Source organism: Caretta caretta, chromosome 1 (genome assembly GCF_965140235.1).
Source record: "Caretta caretta isolate rCarCar2 chromosome 1, rCarCar1.hap1, whole genome shotgun sequence".
Taxonomy (NCBI): domain Eukaryota; kingdom Metazoa; phylum Chordata; order Testudines; family Cheloniidae; genus Caretta; species Caretta caretta.
The window spans coordinates 262714288-262734862 of NC_134206.1; the positions used below are offsets into that span (position 1 = coordinate 262714288).

At 49.2% G+C, this 20575-nt stretch overlaps 1 protein-coding gene across 3 annotated transcripts; it reads left to right on the forward strand.

Moving 5' to 3' along the window:
- Positions 1–138: 138 nt before the first annotated feature.
- Positions 139–20079, forward strand: CCDC134 (coiled-coil domain containing 134). 3 transcript variants are annotated; one of them, XM_048835253.2, is made up of 7 exons: positions 139–255; positions 11619–11731; positions 13855–13976; positions 14423–14507; positions 16131–16312; positions 16555–16626; positions 17957–20079. In XM_048835253.2, the coding sequence occupies exons 2-7, from the start codon at positions 11629–11631 to the stop codon at positions 17972–17974; spliced, it is 582 nt and encodes a 193-aa protein (XP_048691210.1). In that variant the 5' UTR covers positions 139–255; positions 11619–11628; the 3' UTR covers positions 17975–20079. The 3 variants fall into 3 exon arrangements, with proteins under 3 accessions (XP_048691210.1, XP_048691206.1, XP_074980308.1); XM_048835249.2 differs by having other exon boundaries at positions 140–255; positions 17672–20079; XM_075124207.1 differs by lacking the exon at positions 139–255 and adding an exon at positions 2626–2690 and having other exon boundaries at positions 17672–20079.
- Positions 20080–20575: the final 496 nt, after the last annotated feature.

Here is a 20575-nt window from a genome sequence, read left to right on the forward strand (position 1 = left end):
TGGGCTCACGTTCTGCTCGGCGCAAGCGGTGCAGTGACAGCGGGGGCCGGCGCGGCCCGCACCGACCCGGCTCGCGGGGCCGGCGGCGGGCTCAGGAAGTGACATCGCCGAGCGGTGCATGCTGGACCGTTCTCCGCACAGCCCGCCCCCGGGGGCAGAAGAAGAAGCGCGGCGGCGGCGGCATGGCAGCCCGGTGCCAGTGAGCGGCGGCGGCGGCCCCGCAGGCTGGAGCCTCCCCGGCGGCGGCAGCGGCAGGTGCGATCGCGGCGGAGCCCGGTCCCGGGGGAGCGCGGGGCTGAGCGCTGCCCGCACGTGCCGGGCGCGGGGCCGGCTGCTCAGCACCGGCCGGGGCGGGGCGAGAGGCCGGCGCGGCACCGCGGCCAGCCCCGCAGGGTGCAGCGGCACCAGCCCCGGGGGGGGGGCTCGTTGCGCTCTCGTGGGCAGGGGCGGGGAGACGGGAACGTGGCTTTCCGCCGTCGTCCGCTCTCCTGCGCCAGCCCCGCCGCGCTTCTCCGACAGAAATCGCCTGCTTCACAAGCCACCTGTTCCTTCCAGGGGGCACCCACCGCAAGTTCCCGTGGTGGGTCATCCCTGGCTTGTGCTTCATGGCTAGGCACGGAGGGGGTTAAAGGAGAGGAGGGGGTGGATGGCTGGCCACAAGGCAATACCCCCCCGCCCCCCACTCAACTAGATAATGCAAGAGGAAGTGTGGTGTGCAGGGAACTATTTTGGGATCAAGCTATTAAAATGTAAGCAAATAACTGGGCTAGATGGTCTTCTCTATGTCGCTTAGAGCATCTTTCATTGAAGTATCTCAGAGTGCTTCATAAACCAGCCTCACAGTACCCGGTGTGGCAGCTATGTTGTTATACCCATTTTACAGCTAGGTAAACTGCAGCACAGGTAAGTTGAGTGCCCCCTTGCCTCTTTCCCCCCCTCCCCCCCAAGGTCCTGCAGGCCATGAGTCGTAGGCAGAGCTAGGCATAGACCTAGTGCTTAATTTTGGAATGAAAGAGGTTTCTGACTCAAGCAATTAGGTGCCAAGGCTCAAGAAATTATTTTTACTTTCATAACTGACAGGGCAAACCCAGAGATGCCAGGTCTATGAACTGCCAAGCCTAGAGGCACTGGAGCTCAGCCCTGGCGCAAATTAAGCACTGCCTAGATCCCCATTGTTCTTCAGTTCCTTGCTCACAATAACAGGTTTCAGAGGAACAGCCGTGTTAGTCTGCCCACATATCTATTCAGGGGACACCATCACAGGGCCTAATAACATCAGCCACACTATCAGAGGCTCGTTCACCTGCACATCCACCAATGTGATATATGCCATCATGTGCCAGCAATGCCCCTCTGCCATGTACATTGGTCAAACTGGACAGTCTCTACGTAAAAGAATAAATGGACACAAATCAGATGTCAAGAATTCTAACATTCATAAACCAGTCGGAGAACACTTCAATCTCTCTGGTCATGCAATCACAGACATGAAGGTCGCTATCTTAAAACAAAAAAACTTCAAATCCAGACTCCAGCGAGAAACTGCTGAATTGGAATTCATTTGCAAATTGGATACTATTAATTTAGGCTTAAATAGAGACTGGGAGTGGCTAAGTCATTATGCAAGGTAGCCTGTTTCCTCTTGTTTTTTCCTACCCCCCCCCCCCCCGATATTCTGGTTTAACTTGGATTTAAACTTGGAGAGTGGTCAGTTTAGATGAGCTATTACCAGCAGGAGAGTGAGTTTGTGTGTGTATGGGGGTGGGGGGGAAGTGAGAAAACCTGGATCTATGCAGGAAATAGCCCGACTTGATTATGTAAAGAGTTGTCACTTTGGATGGGCTAGCACCAGCAGGAGAGTGAATTTGTGTGGGGGGGTGGAGGGTGAGAAAACCTGGATTTGTGCTGGAAATGGCCCACCTGTTGATCACTTTAGATAAGCTATTACCAGCAGGACAGTGGGGTGGGAGGAGGTATTGTTTCATATTCTCTGTGTGTATATAAAGTCTGCTGCAGTTTCCACGGTACACATCTGATGAAGTGAGCTGTGGCTCACGAAAGCTCATGCTCAAATAAATTGGTTAGTCTCTAAGGTGCCACAAGTACTCCTTTTCTTTTTGCTCACAATACTTAATTGAGCAGTCTGGCCCGTACCTGGTACAGTTTTGTTTCTGCCTAAGAGAGTAATTTTATGACTAGATGTTAGTCTGATATGTTGTGTACAAAAAATGGTGTCCTATTTATAACTATGGAAAAGATTGTGATATTGGATCAGCCCAATGACCTTGCTGATCTATTATCCTGTGTCTCTGATAGTGGCCAAATCTAGATGTTTCAGAGGAAGGCTTAAACTCTCCATTAATGCCTCTGACTTTGCATTATTACAAAGGAGGAAGCTTGTTTCTGACCTCATACACCCGCCTCTGAAGGTCTGCTTCTGGGCATCTCTCAGGAGTAGAGTAGCGAAAGAAAAAGACTTGAGGGACCAAAGGCCACCGGATCTCCTCCCCCCCGCCCCCCCCCATCCCCCAACTCCAACAGATGATCTCTGCTGAATGCTCCATAGAAAGGTGGAATTCACATGGGTTGTTTGTGATGCTTTAATTCATGTCTGTAAATCACTTTGATCTTTCCTGCAGTTACTCTTCGATGTATCCCAATAGATAATCCCTCTGACATGCTTAGGAGAGGTAATTTTCTTTCCCCTTTTTCCAGTGTTGGAAGCATGTCACTTTTATAAAAGGCTCTGTTGCTGTCAAACACTGAAATTTTCTGTACTTGAATCTCTCCTTCACACCCACACAGGACACCTATCCTCATACCATCTATGTGCTGGACAACAATTACAGGGAGTATGCGTATTCCCTAAAGGCACTCTCTCCTATATCACATCATGGTCTCATTCCCCTCCTCCCCCTCTGCTCTTATGCTCTTGTTCTATTCAATAAAAAGCAGTCCTTAAAAAGGACAGAGATACCTTTCAAGATGGGAGGGAGAAAGGGAGGGATAGCTCAGTGGTTTGAGCATTGGCCTGCTAAACCCAGGGTTGTGAGTTCAATCATTGAGGGGGACATTTAGGGATCTGGGGCAAACATTGGGGATTGGCCCTGCTTTGAGCAGGGGGTTGGACTAAATGACCTCCTGAGGTCCCTTCCAACCCTGATATTCTATGATTTTTCACAGCCTGCATTGTGACAGAATTATGTCCTACTTGTGTGATGCTTGCTATTCTGTAATTGATGTGTGGATGACAATCAGACGGTTGGGTTTTTCAGAAAGCTGCTGGGGCAATGAGAGCTAATCCAATTTCCACACTATTACCACCCTGTGTGATAAAGACTGGATCCCGCAGTGCTTAAAGGGAAGCTCTATGGTTCAATCGTACCACACATGAGCCTTTTAAGGTGCTGCTGATTTCCCTCAAGTGAACACAAGCCACTAAAATTAAATATGCTGGGGTCGGATCCGTAGCTGGTGTAAATCATTGTGGCTCCAGTGACTTCAATAGGAGTGATGCCAATTAACACCATGTGATGATCTGCTCCAGAATATTTAATCTATCTAATCTGCATTTTTAAGGGATCACTGAGGTAATTGTATTTAAATATTTCATACCTGCATTACTAATAATCATAGAATATCAGGGTTGGAAGGGACCTCAGGAGATCATCTAGTCCAACCCCCTGCTCTCTTATGCTGTTCAGATGTAAAGAAGTGGGAATATCTTGTTGTTTCCACCACTGATGCTGTTTGTTTTTTACATTTCGTTCAGCTCGGACGAGGCACCTAAATGGATCCATTTAGCTAAAGAGGCTCGTGGTTAAAGCAGAGGGCTAGCCAGAGACTTCTGACGATTCCAGGCACTGCTTTGCCACAGACTCTCTGTAGACCTGGGGCGAGTGACTTAATTTCTCTGCCCAGTTCTCTGTGTGTGTGTGCGTGTTTTAAATTCAAATGAAGATAATGATACATCTCTACCTCCTGGGGTTGTTGTGAGAATAAATCCCTAACTGCTTGTGAGGAGCTCAGATACCAAGGTGACAAGAAGTCTGGAAGATGTAGGTAGATTACAGACTTTTTTCTCATGCACTAGCCAGATGCTCTAGATTTTGAGTTACTGCAGGAGAATATTTAAAGTTTACTGCCCTCCCCCCCCCCCCCAATTGAATTGAAAATGGTAACCATTCACAAAGCCAGACTATTCATACTGGCTTTTTAAACACAATCTAAATTGGGAGATTCAAGCGTCCAGTTCAGACAAATGGATTTTCTGCTGGACAGAGCTGGCAGAGAATATTCGTGGCAACTGCTTCCCATCTGCCACATCACAGGCCTTTGCTTCCCAACCTTCTCTCTGCCTGAGGCTGCGGCAACAGCTCTGCTTCAGCAAAGATTGTTTCAGTGGGAGGTGGGGAATGTGTATTTCAAATTTCTCCCTCTCATCTGATCCCTAAGATGGTGAAGACTGAGGCAGGGATTCCAGCTTCCAAGGGGAGTTTTTTTCCCTAGACAAAACACAAAGGAGCATCACCTGAAAATTTCCACCCCAAGCCCTGTAAACCAGTGGCCTGGTCTGGGTGGGAAACGTGTCCACAGAATTCTAACCGTCTTGAAACGCAGGTCAGCTAATGTGATTTTAAAGCCCCTTGGAACTGCAGGGTGAATCATGCTACAGGTGGCCTAAACCATTTTCAGAGCCTGCTGAAGATAGTGGCTCAGTACAAATGGTCCAGATCACCTGGAGCCTGGTCTACAATACAGCTCCATAGATTCCAAGGCCAGAAGGGACCATGGTGATCATCTAGTCTGACCTCATGTATAAGACAGGCCATAAAAATTCTCCAAAACAATTTCTAGAGCAGATTTTTTAGAAAAGCATAAAATCTTGATTTAAGATGACCAGTGGTGAAGACTCCATCACAACCCTTGTGTAATGGGGTCAGCACCTACCTCTCATGAGCACCCCCTCTGGTTGGCTGTATCCACATTTTTTAAACCAATCCCAGCTCTGGGTAGGCCATACCCCCAGGGCTACCTCCCTGGAAGTAATGGTTTTGCCTTCTTAGTCTGTTTTGTCCCTAGTCTTCAGCTGGGCCTCCTGAGAGTTCAGTCCCCTTCTGGTGGTTTACTGATATCCAATTGTAGGCCCTTCCCCAGTGGTCTGTGGAGGGGGAGGGGGTGGGCAGCCTTCACCCATGCCTTACCCTTAGCTCAGAGCATTTCTAAGCTCAGAACCAGTAGCCAGCCAGGAGCTCTTCCTTGCTTCCCCGGACCCTACTAGCACTGGGCTGTCCATTGTGCTGTAGTTCCCTCAGCCATCCACACTCCTCCAACTCTAGCCAGGAACTACTCTGTCTGTGGCTGCTCTGTAGCTCCTTTTTATAGGACCCTCCTGGGCCCTGATTGGCTGCTTCCCCTGCAGGCACTCTAGCCTGCTTCGAGGACCTGGGATGAGTGTGGCAAGACCATGAGGCCTCCAGCCTGGTCTACCCCGTCACATCTTGGTAGATTGTTCCAATGGTTAATTACTCTCACTGTTAAAAATTTACAGCTTATTTACAGCCTGAATTTGTCTCACTTCAGCTTCCAGCCATTGGATTGTGTTATACTTTTCTCTGTTAGACAGAAGAGTCTGTTATTAAATATTTTTTCCCCATGTAGGTACTTATAGATGGCACTTAAGTCATCCCTTAACCTTCTCTTTCTTAAGATAAATAGATTGAGTCTATCTGTGAGTGAGTCTATCACTATATAAGATATTTTCTAATCCTTTAACAATTCTCGTAGCTCTTCTCAGAACCCTCTCCAATTTATCAACATCCTTCTTGAATTGTGAACACCAAAACTGTACACAGTATTCTACTCCAAATCGAGATTCCCGTTTATGCATCCTGGGATCGCATTACCTCTTTTGGCCACGGCATCATACTGGGAGGTGATACCCAGTTGATTATCCACCATGATCCCCAAAACTTTTTCAGAGTCACTGCTTCCCAGGATAAAGTCCCCCATCATGTTGCTATAGCCTACATTCTTTGTTTCTAGATGTGTACATTTACATTTAGCCATATAAAAATGCTTATTGTTTGCTTGTGGCCAGTTTACCAAGCAATCCAGATTGCTCTGTATCAGTGACCTGTCCTCTTCATTATTCACCACTCCCTCGATTTTTGTGTTATCTGCAAATTTGTCAGTGATGATTTTATGTTTTCTTGCAGGTCACTTATACAAATGTTAAATAGCATAGAGCCAAGAACTGATCTCTGCAAAACCCTACTAGAAACACACCTTCTCATTGATGATTCCCCATTTACAGTTATATTTTGAGACTCATTAATTATCCAGATTTTAATCCATTGAATGTTTGCCATGTTAATTTTATATTGTTCTAGTTTTTCTTTAGAATGCCACACGGTATCAAGTCAAAAACTTTCTAAAAGTCTAAGTATATTATATCAACACTATTTGAACCTTTATCAACCAAACTTGTAATCTCATCAAAAAATATATCAAGTTTGTTTGACAGGACATATTTTCCATAAACCTGTGTTGATTGTCATTAATAATATTGCCCTCCTTTAATTCTTTGAGTCCTGAATCAGCTGCTCCACTATCTTGCCTGGATCGATGTCAGAAAGACCTTACTTGGGTCATCCTGTTTACCCTTTTAAAATATTGGCACATTAGCTTTCTTTCAGTCTTCTGAAACTTCCCCAGTATTCCAAGCCTTATTGGAAAAATCAACATTAACAGTCCAGTGAGGTCCTCAGCCAGCTCTTTTAAAACTGTTAGATGCAAGTTATCCAGACCTGCTGATATAAAAAAGTTTAACTTTAATACCTGCTGTTTAACATCCTCCTGAGATACTAGTGGAAAGGAAAGAGTGTTATCACCATGGTGAGATTATATCATCTGCTTTTTTTTCCCAAATACAGAACAGAAATATTTATTGAAGACTTCTGCCTTTTCTGTAGTGTTATTGATAATTCTACCAGTTCTATCTAGGAATGGACCAATAGCATTATTAGGATTCTTTTTGTTCCTAATATACTTTAAAAACTCCTTATTGTACTGAACTCTACATAGAGTTCTCCTTGCTTCCCTTATCAATTTTCTACAATTCTTAGCTTTTGATTTATATTAATTACTATTCAACTTCCTTTTTCTTCCATTTGTGATCTCTTATTTTTTAAATTTTTTATAGCTGCCTTTGCTTCCCCTCTAAACTAGGTCGATTTTTAAACTAATACGGCCTTCTTCCTCAGTTGTGGCTTTTTGGGCATCTAGTAAAGTATACTTAAACAATTCCCAATTATCATTCATATTTTTCTGATTTAAATTCTTCCTCTCAGCTGATTTGGCTCATGACAAAGTTTTCAGCTTTGTGAAACTGGCCACTTTTAACACGGATTTAGTGAGCCAATTTTAGAACCTGTTAGAATTGCGGGGGGGGGGCGGTAAATTCCCCAGCATAGAACAGACACGTGTGCATATGTCACTCAGACAGATTTAATGGGGTTTATTAGGCTGGAAACGCAAAGACTTAAGCCATCAAACTTATGGGACTGGTGTTCTTTAAACAACAGTTCTTTACGTAGTAGGGTTAAAGGTCAGAAGTCCATTGGGAGTGTTCAGGAGCAAGAAGGCCTGCTGGCAATGGCAGCACTGCTCACACTCTTGTTAAGGGCAGTGAGCAGCTCCAGCTTTCGTCAGCTTCTCTGCAGGCTGGTCCCTGCTATGAAATGTAGCCATGTCTCAGTGCAGCTGCTGGCAGGCTTGTTAGCCGACCTGAGGCTGAGGGCATGTAGACAAGTTCAGTCCCGGGTCCGTGAATGTCATAGCCGACAGCCATGTTCAGGCACAGCTATGTTGTGCACTGGAGACCTGCCCAAATGCTCTGACTCTTCTGAGGCTCTCATGTCATTTTGTTTCTCTGGGCAGGCGAAATTAGAGTCTCTGGTACAGGATCAGCAGGACTTCAACCTACTCAAGCAAGTAACCTCTGCCGTTGGCAGTGCCGCTCCCTAGTCCTGGCCGATTCACACTTATCTGACCCACTAGGGTCTGGTCTGGGTGGATCTGGGCTCTTGTAGTCTCATCGTCGCAGGAGAATTGAACCTGAGCAGGTGGGATCACAGCAGTGCGAACTGTAACTGCGTAATGTGTCCCCACTAGCCTCCTATTTCACTGGACCAGTGTGATGAGGCTGGGCAATTCGGCCTCTGGCTCCCTGCTTCTCTCCCCCGCGTTGTTTCTCCCCTCAGCTGATGAGTTGCTCCCAGTCCCCATCAACTCCTCTGTTACCTATGTCTGCATCTGCTTACATCTCTCCCCGGCAGTGCTGTTGGTTCAGCACAGATGGCTCTCCCCTGCCCCAGAGTGGGCTGCTGCACACTCTCTCCTTCCCTGTCCTCCCTTCAGCCAGCCAGTGCCTCTTTGGACTCTGCCCCACGTAAAAGGAGTCTGTGGTTTTTGGAGACCCTTGTGAGGAAACAGTCACCACAGGCTCTGCCCAAGACTTCTCAGCAGCAGGAGGAGGAGGGCGCAGCAGAGCCACGTTGGGCAGCAGAACAGAGCAGTTCCAGGCAGGAATTCTTCCCATCCCCTTTCCAGAGAGCTGCTGGCAGCCTGGACGTTCCCTGTACTGTCTGGGCCGGGAGCTCCCAATGGACTGACTAGCTGACTCCAGCTGCCACAGACCTTTTCCCCCCAGATCTCTCCGACATCTCAGCCGTGGTCCGTCTGCTCCTTATGGTTGTAGCATCACATGGGACCAGACAAGGATGTTGGCTAAGGACACATACAGAGTTGCACACAAACGGGTGTCTGGATCCCAATGACGGCTGATGATCTTTCAGTCCACAGGCTGTTCCTTTTCCTCCGATCCAAAACCTTTAAGGAGAATCAGAGACTGAGCAGCTGCCTCTGGCTTGGTGGAAGTTGCGTCTACTTATCCCAGCTCTGCTTTGGCCCTTGCTCTCATTTGCAGGAGGCTCTGCAAACACTCTGTTTGAGCCCATAGCTCAGTGGTTTGAGCATTGGCCTGCTAAATCCAGGGTTGTGAGTTCAATCCTTGAGGGGGCCATTTAGGGATATGGGGCAAAAATTGGGGATTGGTCCTGCTTTGAGCAGGGGGTTGGACTAGATGACCTCCTGAGGTCCCTTCCAACCCTGATATTCTATCATCTCCATTGTAAATTTTTCACAAGGACTAGCCTCTTTGTTGAGCGTTGCGCAGTATTGTGCCTAAAGCAGTACATCTACTTTTCACTGAGACCAGAACATATCTCCTTGCAGCCTTTGCTCAGCTCCTAAATTGGAGAGGGCCCAGGACATTCTCAGGATTTGTGGAGAAAGCACCTTACATTTTATAATACTGGATGTGATCACATTGATACTTTAACTCCTGCAAGTGCTGCCCTTGGCCATAGAGGTCTCGGAAATATAGCAAAAAGCCTGTATTTGATTGCAGCCTTCAGTTTGTCGGCTCTGTAACTCTCCCTCATGCAGCACTCAGCGTCTCTAAACCTGGTAGTCTGGCGTGGTGGGACTCCGACTCCTAAGGGAGAGAGGTTTACCTAATGATTCATGTTCTGGGATTTGCAGCTACCAGTGCAGATCCCCCGTCTCAGTTAGATAAATTACCTATTCAGAAAGAATTGACTTGCAGTGTTTGTTACATTGCAATAAAAAGTAATGTTCCTACCCGTGTTCTTTTCCCTTGGGTAAGCAGAATACACTCTTGAGAGTGCTCTCAATCCCAGCACCTGAATAACCAGGGACTGTTTTTCTTTGTATGCCTTAGCTATCCTGATATGTGCCAAGAAATCTGTGCCTGGAGAGAAGGCTCTTGCTGACTTATATATGGACCTCTCTGACCCTCCTTGATGTCTCTCTCATTCACCACCTGAGGGATTACTGTAAATCTGGCACTCCAGGCAGGACCACTTCTACCTGATATGGTGGCGTTCTCTTTTCTTGTTCAAGGACTGGATCCCCCAGGCAGAACAAGTTCTGTTACGCAGCTCCTACGGTGCCTGTCTTTACTTCTCACATACACTAGTGCAGTGGTTCTCAACCAGGGGTCTGTGGTCCCCTGCTCATCCGCAAGTTGTTTTCAGAGGGGCTGCAGGGGCCATGGCTGAAGCCTGGAGTCCTGTTGCCCCCTGTGGGGCTAAACCCGGGAGCCGCGGGGAGGAAGCCCGGAGCCATGAGCCCCAGCGTCCCCCACAGGGCTGAAGCCAGGAGCTGCAGGTCTTAAACTGAGCCCCAGCGCCCCCTGAAGGGCTAAAGCCACAAGTCCCGGCGCCCCCCACAGAGCTGAAGCCAGGAGCCATGGCACTCCCTGTAGGGCTGAAGCCGGAAGACCATGGGCAGAGTTGCAAGGGGGGGGTGTCTTGGGGGGCATCACCCCCCACTCCAAACTTATCCAGAGTGCGGAAGTCCCGAGGATGTCCCCCCCCGTCCCCTACACACACACATCTCCTCTCCTGCAGTCCCCCTACTGTCCCCTGGCCAGGTTGGAGGCTTGAGTTGGGTAGTGCGGGGCAGCTGCTGCTTTGGCTGGTGCCACGGAGCGGGAAGCTGCAGCATTCCCCATCTCTTGCTACGGCTGGTCACCTGAGTTGTGGCTGCTCCTCAGCTCCCAGCCCCCTTTGACTTCTTGGGCTGCTGGTAAGACCCACCTGGGTGGGGGTCCTGGCTCCAGGGCCAGCAGAGCCCTCGGGGAGCAGTAACTGCAACAAAGTGTGCCCGCCCCAGCACACAGCTCCAGCTACTCCTCTACCTGCACCCTCGGCTACATGCCTCGCTGCACACAGCTCCTAGCTACCCCCTGCCTGCACACAGCTCTGAGCTGTACTGCTCTCTGAGCTACCCCCCGCCTGCGCACAGCTCCTAGCTACCCCTCTCCCTGCACCCTGAGCAGTTTTCAAACTTTTTGAGCTGAGTCCCCCCTGCTTTGAATTATAATTGTTGGTTGTGCCTCCCTACCCCCCAGCCCTGCTCAGGCGATGAAGTGGGGAGGATCCTAACAGGACTGCATAGATAATACCACCAAGGAGCTAATGCCAAGGCAGGAACGGGAGTGAGCCTGCAGTGAAATATAGAACTGTTTGGGCTGGAAGTTCGGAAGAAGTTTGTAAGAGAGTGATTTTAGGCAGTAGCATAGAATATGGTTGCTAAAGGCAAGTTTGAAGAGTAGGTTAAACTGAGTTCAGACTTCAGTGGGAATAACCGGATTTGCTGAAGGGGGTCAGAGCCTGGTCCCATCTAGTCTGATATCCCCGTCTCTTGTGCTGGGCAGTCTTAGGCTCCTGATGGATCTTGGCCACCATCCTGCTTCTGCCAGTGACTATTGGATGAAATATAAGAGGAAGTGGCAGCCCTGCCTCCCCCTATTAATGCAGCTGTTGTGCAGTGGGGAGACGACAGGGAAATGGATAGAAGACTGTTTGGAAAGGAGCCTCTTCAATGAGAACCTCTGGCGTCTGTCCTGGGGATGCTCTTTGGCCCCGGATGTTAAAGGGTTGTGTGGCATGTGGCGCTGGGATGTGTGGGGCGGTTTGTACATCTTATCCAGCTCATGAAGTCTTTGTTGTTGTTTTGTTCTGATCCAGGACTTCAAACATGGATCTGTTCCGGGTCTGCACCTTTGTCTTCACGCTGATGTTGTCCAGGGGCAGCTCTTCAGACCCAGAGAAACAGAGCATAGACTCTGGGTTGGAAATCTGTATCCTTCTCTCCAGGCCTGCACTTGGGCTGTGAGTGAGGGCGGGCCGGGGAAGAACTGCAAGAGCAGTTGACAGGTATTAGAAGGATTAAACACTGAAGAGGGAGAGGAGTTATTGAGGGGGCCTCAGGGTTATAATTACGGACAATGACGTAAAAGTGAACTAAGGAAAATGCAGACTGAATATTGGGAACTGTTTCCTCACAGTGAGATCTAACACACTGGGGAACAGTCCCCAGGGGCAATGATGGGAACGCCATTAACTGAGTCAGGTAGAGCTGGACTGAGAAAAGGAATTGCAAAGACCAATCCTGTGTTAGCCAGGCGATAGGTGAAGAACTACATGACCTTCTGGCTCCTTTCTGACTCTGTTTTCTCTGATTATGTGATAGCATCAGAACTGCTGAGCTGGCACATCTTTGCTCTTCTGTAGGGAGGATTTATCTAGGCTCTGTAGTTTGCTTATATAAGACCCATTTCGCTTCATTCTTTTATCATTGGTGAGCATAGAGGCAGATTCTCAGCTTGGCATGGAGTAGGTACAGATTGTATTCTAGGCAAGGGTTTGAGCCACAGTGTGGTGACCTGTCCTGTGCCCCCAGGAAGAAAAGCAGAGTGACCTGTAATACGCTTTCTCTCCCTGCTTCCAAATTCCTCAGTGAGATTCTTGCAGGAATCGTCAGGGTTTGTCCTGTCTTAGTCCATATGCATTCTCCAAAAATAATCCAAAATCTCCCAAATGTCTGGGATCAAAGCCAAAAAGTTCTATTCCTTCCAGGTCGTAGAGATCAGCCGGGTACCAATCGGCATGCACCACGCAGTCATGATCGATGGCTTCTTCAGCTGGGAAAGTGACTGAACTTTTCAGCCAGATCATGCATTGGTGTAGCTTGGTGCTGCTCCATTGACTTCCCTGGAGCTATGCCAGCATACACCAGCTGAGGACCTGGACTTTACTTCTCTCTTCGTAACTTGGGGGAATCACACTGGAGTGTGACAATCTGGAGTGCTGTCCTTTAAGTGAACCCTCAAGGAACCAGTAAAAATAGTTGCCTAGTTGAAGTGACTTTTAGCTTAAAACTTTAATCAAGTTACACTAAGAATGCATGGGGCTATCTCACCGTGATTGCCTGACACTCCTGCTATTGGCGAGGGGCTGCTTTGTACATGGTTTCACTCAGCCTGGTCTATGTCTCTTCTGTGTTTATCATTCTTACTGGGCATCAGCAGCTGACATGAATCCTTCCTATCTGTGCCAGCCTCCCCTGGTGAAGGGTTAATCAGATTGGCATTGCAGGATGCTCAAAGCCTCCCAGTGTATTACAGGAGAGGTTGGGAATTGACATGAGTTCAGAGTGGCTGTTCCCAGACTGCCAGTGTGGGTTGTAAATGTTAAGCTCGATATAAGTGCTTAGTATTTATTAAATGCCCCAAGGGGGCTGTTGGCAGATGTCTGTGTTGCAGGGTTGTTAAAAGCCTGCTCCTGTTTCCCCATCTCTGAACCGCTGGAGCGGATAGGCTCAGTCACTTACACCCTGCACTCAGACACCAGGGAGGCCCCATAACTGATTGGTTGTACTGGCCTGGGTGGTCTCTCTTCTGGAGCACTGCATGGGTCAGTGCATCTCAGCTGGAAACGTTTGAGTTTGGAGTTGTGGGAGGGGAAAAACTGTTACAAGCCTGTAAAATGAGATCGTGGGCCGAGCCCAGCTCTGGGAAAGAGGGAGGTGGCCTGTCTGTGGAGACTTCAGGGTGAGGGGTTTCTAAGGGTGTATCTACCCTACCTTTGGGAGCGAACCTCCCATCCCAGGTCCACAAACGTGTGCTGGCAGGGCTCATGCTAGTGCGCTAAACATAGCTGCGTAGATGCTAGGGTGATGTTGCAGCTCAGGCTCTCGAGCCTAGGGGGACGGGGAGGTTCTGCCCAGCTATTTTGAGGACAGTAACGCGAGCCCTGCCAACACAAGTGTGTGCGCCCGGGCTGGGAGGCTCGATCCCAGCCAGATGCAGTGTAGACATAACCTCAGAGGCCCCAATGTTGGACGCTGCAGTGCCATCAGGAGGCAGGACCTGGTCCAGCAGTGAAGTCTGGGCAGTGGGCATGATCCTTGACAGAGCTGCAGATAAGAAGCTATTTGAGGTGAAGCGCAAGGACCAGATGAACGCACTGAAGAACCTGATTGAGCTCAATGATGTGAACCAACAATATAAAATCATCGACATCATGCTCAAGGGACTCTTCAAAGTGAGCGTCACCCACTAACTCCCGCCCCCATCCCTCCTCCAGGGCTTTGGGTGCTGCTGGGTGCTCTTTGGGAGCCCTCCCACCAATGGCTGAGCAGGGAAGGCTCACAGTACAACTTACCTTTATCCCATGTTCCTGAGGGTGTGTCCCAGCCCAGAGCACCACCATGGGAACATGACAATGGGGGGAGGAGAAGAAGGGGGTTGATAAGAGTGAGCAGTGGGGTTGGGAACTGGACCCAAGGTCACTATGGGCATAAGAGCGCGGGGCTATGTTTTAAAACAGGGTGGGAGAGTTGGGGCAGACTGCACCACCGAGCTGCTGTAGCAGCAAAAAGGAGAGGGTGTGAGACGAGGCTGGAGCTGGCAGGATGCCTGGGGCAGGCAGGAGAAAGATGAGATCTGGGAAGCAGATGGATTCACTGAGTTCATTTTCTGAATGTTCAGGTGCTGGAGGACTCCCGGGCGGTCCTTATAGCCGCGGATGTGCCTCCAGATGGGCCCTTCCCTCAGGATGAGAAGCTAAAGGATGGTAGGACTTCCTCTCTTTTTAGTCCCAGTTTCCGCTTCCAATGCTCTTTCATACTTCTCTCTCCCTCTCATTTGCCATTTCAAATGGGCTCAGTGCAGGGGTAATGAGGGAAATTCGATGGCCTGTGTTGTGCAGGAGGTTTGACTAGATGATCTAATGGTCCCTGCTGGCCTTAAAAATCTATGAAACCATTACCGCCTCCCTGGTCAGTCCACGTTCGGAACCCTTTCTCATCGACTTGGCTCTTTGTCCTGCTTCCTGCATTGTTGTTGCCAGCATCTAGAAGACCCTAGGATGGGAATGGAGCCAGGGAACTCTGCCAGTGATCTGTGAAGCAGAACAGAATCTGGGTGTTTCTTCTGCATGGCTGATGAAAAGTAAGCACTTGGGGTTCTGTCCAGTGTGCTGAAAAGGGAGGACACTGGAGACCAAAACAATTGATTGGACCACCTCGTCTGGTATCCTGTCTTCAATGCTGAATGCTTCAGAGGGAGGTGTAAAACCTCCCATAATGCAACTCTTTGTGCAATGCTATACAGAACGTGGAGGAAGAAATTTCTTCCTGACCCCAGCCAATGATTAGTTTATGACCTGAAGCATGAGCACTGAGAGCCCTTACATTGTAGAGGAACACAAGAACCTCTGTCAATTACCCTCTCTTTAAGCAGTTGCTGGCCAGTAATGGTTTCAGAAGAGAAAATCACTCCAAGGATGGAGGCTAGGGAGAGTTGTATTTTACCCTGTCCCCAGCCTATGGGCCAGTATCTGTGATGGCTGGAGGGTTGACTTATGCGGGAAACAAAGACCATCAGACAACTCCCACCCAGAGAGAGATGCACAGATTGGTATCTGAGGGATGAATTCAGCCCTGTGGGATGACTAAATTGTCTAAGAATTTGGCTAAATGATGGCAAAGGGAGTGGGGGACTATGCAAACCTTCTATAGTACCTGTAGGCTGTAAATAGCAAGCAAGAGAGAAAATGAACCAACGGGGTTTATAACTCTGACTTAAAAGCAAGAAATTAACCAAGGGAAAAGTTGGGCTGAGTATAAAAACCCATTTGCTAACACCTAGGTCTATTATACAGGAGAGCACTCTCCCAAGGGGAACGAGTGCTGGAGGCCACGTCACTTGAGTTATTTAAAACTAGACTAGACGAGGCCCCTGGAGTTGGTAGCGTAAGGAATAATCCTGCATTGGCCAGGTCTGAGGAGGGCAGAGAAGATCTTGCCTGTTGGGGCTCTTCCATCCCTCGTCTCTGTCAGTAGGAAAGTGCGCAGTCTTGTGCTGTGCTTATTAGCACCCTGCTGAGCCAGACCCAGCCGGGGTGCCCACTCGTTGGGACGTCTGACTGGAGCAGACGTAGACCATTAGAAACCTCCAGTCACCCAGGCTTGCTGTGTTTGAGGGCACATCCTGCATGTCACCACTTAAACTGGGACTGCCATGGAATCTTTCTGGCAACTTGAGAGGAGGGCTTTCCCCCTGGCCAGGCCACGCAAGTAGGGGCCACGCTGAGAGTTTTTTGGCTGGAAGGCGATCTCTGCTGGCTTACATGCAGTAGGAAGTGGGCAGTGAAGCAAGACCCTCTGCTGACTGTCCCTGTGACTCTGCTCCCTAGCCTATTCCCACGTGGTGGAGAACACGGCTTTCTTTGGAGACGTGGTTCTGCGCTTCCCCAAAATCGTCCACCATTACTTTGACCGCAACTCCAACTGGAACAACCTGGTCCGCTGGGGCATCAGCTTCTGCAACCAGACGGGCGTGTTCGATCAGGGACCTCACTCCCAAGTGCTCGGACTGGTATGGCTCTGCGCTTAATCATCTTGACTCCCAGCATGGCCAGCCCCCCTGGAGCTAGGGGACAGGCCAAATGGAGGGGGAGATGACTGCAGTTATTGGACTGGAGAAATGGGGAGAGAAGTGAGTCGAGAGGGGGAGAGATGGGGTTGGGGGAGAGGGAGGAATAAGAGAGGTAGGGCAAGGCATGGAGCAGTAGGGTGAGAGATGCTGCTCTCTAGTACTGACTTTCTTTTGATCCACAGATGGCTCAGGAGCTGGGAATTAGTGAGAAGTCTCCGGATTACCGGAATCCCTTTAAAACCGACCATTCCGAGGTAAGATAGCAAAGCTACGAGTCAGTCCCTGTGCACGTTTCCTCCTCCACCTTTATCCCGTGCTGAAGGCAGCTGGTTTGGGAATGGAAAGGCCAAATGTTTGGGGCTGTTGATGCCTGGGGTGGGGGAGGATTCTAAGCTTACGCCAAGCCATTTGTGTTGTCCATGATGGTGGCACCATTTGATGAGCAGTCTGATCCTGCCCTTCCCTTCTCCTCCCTCCCAACCCATGGAGCAGTGCCAGCAACTCCTCCCTACAGGCTCTCAATGCTCCAGCTCCAGAGAGTGAATTCCTTTTGCTGCTGAATGCGTGAGATGGACGGCAGTATGGGAAAGGCAGGTCCATGCACTCTGCCGTTTGCCCTCAAAGGGCTGCGTTCGGGCCTGTCTGTCCTGTCGGACACAGCTCTTCCCGGAGCCTGGTGCTGTGTCCAGTTTGACTGCTGAGTCCTGGTCTTTCAACACCTTCCCTCTGTGGAAAACTCTCCATAGCATTTGGCAGAGAATGATCTCGTGGCAGTAAGGCAAGGAGCCATCCCTGCTGCCTACAGGCCCTGCTGCCCTCACAAACCCACCTCTCTCCCTTCTCTCTGATGGTCCACATTTGGCTCCACCATAGCCTCAGAGTTGGGGGCCCCTTCCGCGGTCAGCGTGGCTAGGAGAGTTGGGACGCTGATCTTATGGGAGTGCATTGGGCAAATCGCTTAATCTCTCTATTCCTGAATGTCCCTATTGGTAAGATGGGGGCAGTTGTACCTGCCTCACAGAATGAATTGGGCCTGATTTGCCTCTTGCTTAGCGTCTGATCTAAAGCCCATGGGAGTCATCAGGAGTCTGTCCATGGGCTTTGGATCACCTGCTTTCTCCACTGACATCAGTAAGGCTACAAGTGGCAGAAGGGAGTGGAGACTCTCCCCTCTTTACGGATTAAAAGGCTTAATGAATTAATACTGTAAGGCTTCCCGAGACCGCTGAGGCACTGGGATTGCTTTTCCTGTCTCCACCTGTGCAGCCTGAGGAGCTGAGCTCCTCCTTGCGCTTTCAGTTTTTCCCCAGTGCAGACACGTTCCAGAAGGCCCTGCGAGAGGAGGAGAAACGGAGAAAGAAAGAAGAGAAACGGAAGGAGATCCGCAAGGGGCCCCGCATCTCGCGCTCGCAGTCGGAGTTATAATAGTGCTGCCTTGTTGCTGAGACCCCTGCTGGCGGGAGATGCCGCGGCTGGAAGCAGAGTGTCCTACTCCCTCAGCAGCCTCGGGAGAAGGCCGGGCGGGTCACCTTTAATTTGTTTAATGGTTTTTGTTTTCCTTTTTTCTGTGGTGTATCGGACAAGGACTGGATTGAATCCTGAGAAGGGACTGGACGCAGATCCTGGATACAACCCCCCGTGGGAAAGCTCTCCATAGCTATTGGCATACGGAGGGTCCAGCAGAGAACATCCATTGGGTGCATGCACTGTAGGGCTTTCCTGATACTAACAACGAGACTGCATGGAGGCAGGGAGGGATTAGAGTGGTACCCATCCCCCTGGAACCACAATGCAGGATACAGGGCATAGTTATACTGGGCAGGACTATGTTTCGAGCTGCATAGTTATACTGGTCAGAGGGAAAGCATGGTAGGGTGTGTGGTTAGAGCAAATACCCACAGGCCTTGGGAACCTTCAGTTACTGGAGAAATACAATGTATCATGTATTAAACATGCTCCCTTCCCCCTGGAAATGGGGGGTAGGCGGTGTAACTTAGCGGCTCCAAAGGGGATGGTGCTTTTATATGGTTCAGTTAGCCAGCTAGTCCCTCCCCTGCCACTTATACCAAATCCTGCATTGTTGGAACCTCCATCCACAAATCAGATCTCTCCTTTCTAGATGGCTGTTTTATTAAAGAAACACAATTTAAAAACATCTAAACAGACCATTGGCTGATCTGGATTGGAGAGAGCCAACCGGGTGAACCCCCACTTATGTAGTGGGAGGCAGCCCACATTTTCAGGGCTGCAGGAGGAAAGGGTTTTTTGGGGAGAGGGGGGCTGCTGTGCATGCCAGGACAGACTGAGCAGGCTCCAGAGAGTCTAACGTCACCGTAAGGCCTCCCAGCAAAGGTTCTGGAGTAAAGACTCAGCTTGAACTGCCAAAAAAAAAAAAAAAGACTCCTTATGCCGGTGACTTGCATGAGCTGAACTTGTGGTTTCTGGTCTCGGCTCAGTTCCTGGCAAACAGGTGCCCACATGACAACCACCATGGCCACTGTCACTCAGTGGGAGCCTCGACAAAAAGACCAAGGATTGAATAAGCTATGGAGGCAGAACTCCTCTTCCCCACCTTCCCCCTAGAGAATCTCACTTGCTCCAGATTAGAGGCACGTTGTTGGGGGAATGTGAAGCCCATGCTGTGACTACCTTTACTGTAGTTGTTTTGGGGCTAAAGAGGGGACCTCAGACTCCGTGGGTGCCAGTTGGGCACTTTCAGTCTCACTAAATTCACATTTAGTGCTTTGGGTTGTGGATTTTTTTAATGACCTTTATTGTGCTGTGTTAAAATGAAAAGCTACCCACCTACTAGATCACCGTGGCAGGATGATCTTCCACTACATAAACAGTAGGAAGAAAGAGAGGTGATGATCATGTGTTCTGTCCAAAATGGATTCTTTCCATTGGACCAAGCAACCGATTGTAGATTTAATCGTCCAGTCAGAGTTATTGCGAGTGCACTATTACTGACCTGCTGCCTTACTGGCTCAGAGTAACAAGCCTTCTCTTTTGCATGTGCAGCTATTCCATACAGACATGTTCTTGTAAGTGTACTAGAAATAAGCGTGGTTTCTGACTGATGTTCATTTTAACTGTCATCAGTAAGGTAAAGGTTAGTGATCCAGGCTTGGGCTCAGTGCAACTAACGTTCTAGTCCAGATCCAGAGCTGGTTGCCAGTTAAATGAATTTGATAGATCTCATCCAAGTCCCCAGTGGATGTTTGCACGGAAGCCAAATTGTGTGGAGGCTTTGTATCAAGTGGTACTCACTGCACAGGGGCTCACGACTGGAACTGCGGGGGATGCTGCAGGTCGGGATTGATGGCCGTTGGCAGAGCTGTGCATGCAAAGCTTGTGCAGCATTCGCCTGGCTCCAGCTGGCGCTATCAGCCCCTCGCTGTCTTGAATACGAGAACTGAAATTTACTCTCTCAAGATTTGTTTTTGATGTATTTTCAGTCGCTGATCAAATCACACACCCCTAGCTCGTTCTTGCTGAGGGATTATCCTTCTGTGGGGAATAAGGGACTCTATCAGGAGACGCTGTAGTCTGACTTGCTGCCTTCAGGCTATTTTACATGGCCAGAGATGGGAAATGTTGTTCATGTTTAAATGAAGAGCCAGTTACATGTGTTTTGTTCCTTGGACATGCATTGAAAGAGGAAGCCTTTTTTTTCCCTTGAATAAATCAGAATTTTTAAAATCAAACCATTGTACCTTGTTAGTGTTTCAGTGGGAGCTGTTTTGAACCAGGGCATGCCTGGGGGTGTCTCTGGGGTGGGAATGGGTACTGGGGCTGTTGAGAACCTCATATATTTTAGAGGCTGGATTGGTGCTGAGATACAATTGGAAGAGTTCCCTTGATCCTATCTGGTTACCTGCTAAATTAGTTACTGTAGCCCTTTAAAGATGAATCTTCCTCTAAAATATACTGTGTGTCTATATTCCAAAAATCCTGTCCCACAACCACCAACTGCCACCTTCAGACTGACACAAATACCCCTGGGGTGTCTCCATACGCAGTACTATAGCTTTGAGCTTTTTAATGGTACTCTTTCCCCATACTCCACCAACCTTCCTTGGCATCTAGGGCCAGATTTTCAAAGGTATTTAGGGGCCTGGTGCGATTTTCAAAATGCCCAAGCAGGCTAGTCACCTAACTCCCATTGGTTTCAGTGGAAGTCAGGGGCCTAACCTGCTTAGG

Coding starts and splice junctions, on each gene's coding strand:
- CCDC134 (XM_048835249.2), top strand. CDS start 11,629: ATGGATCTGTTCCGGGTCTGCACCTTTGTCTTCACGCTGATGTTGTCC. Junction 11,732..13,854: donor AGACTCTGGGTTGGAAATCT/GTATCCTTCTCT, acceptor ACAGAGCTGCAG/ATAAGAAGCTATTTGAGGTG. Junction 16,313..16,554: donor ACTCCCAAGTGCTCGGACTG/GTATGGCTCTGC, acceptor TTTGATCCACAG/ATGGCTCAGGAGCTGGGAAT.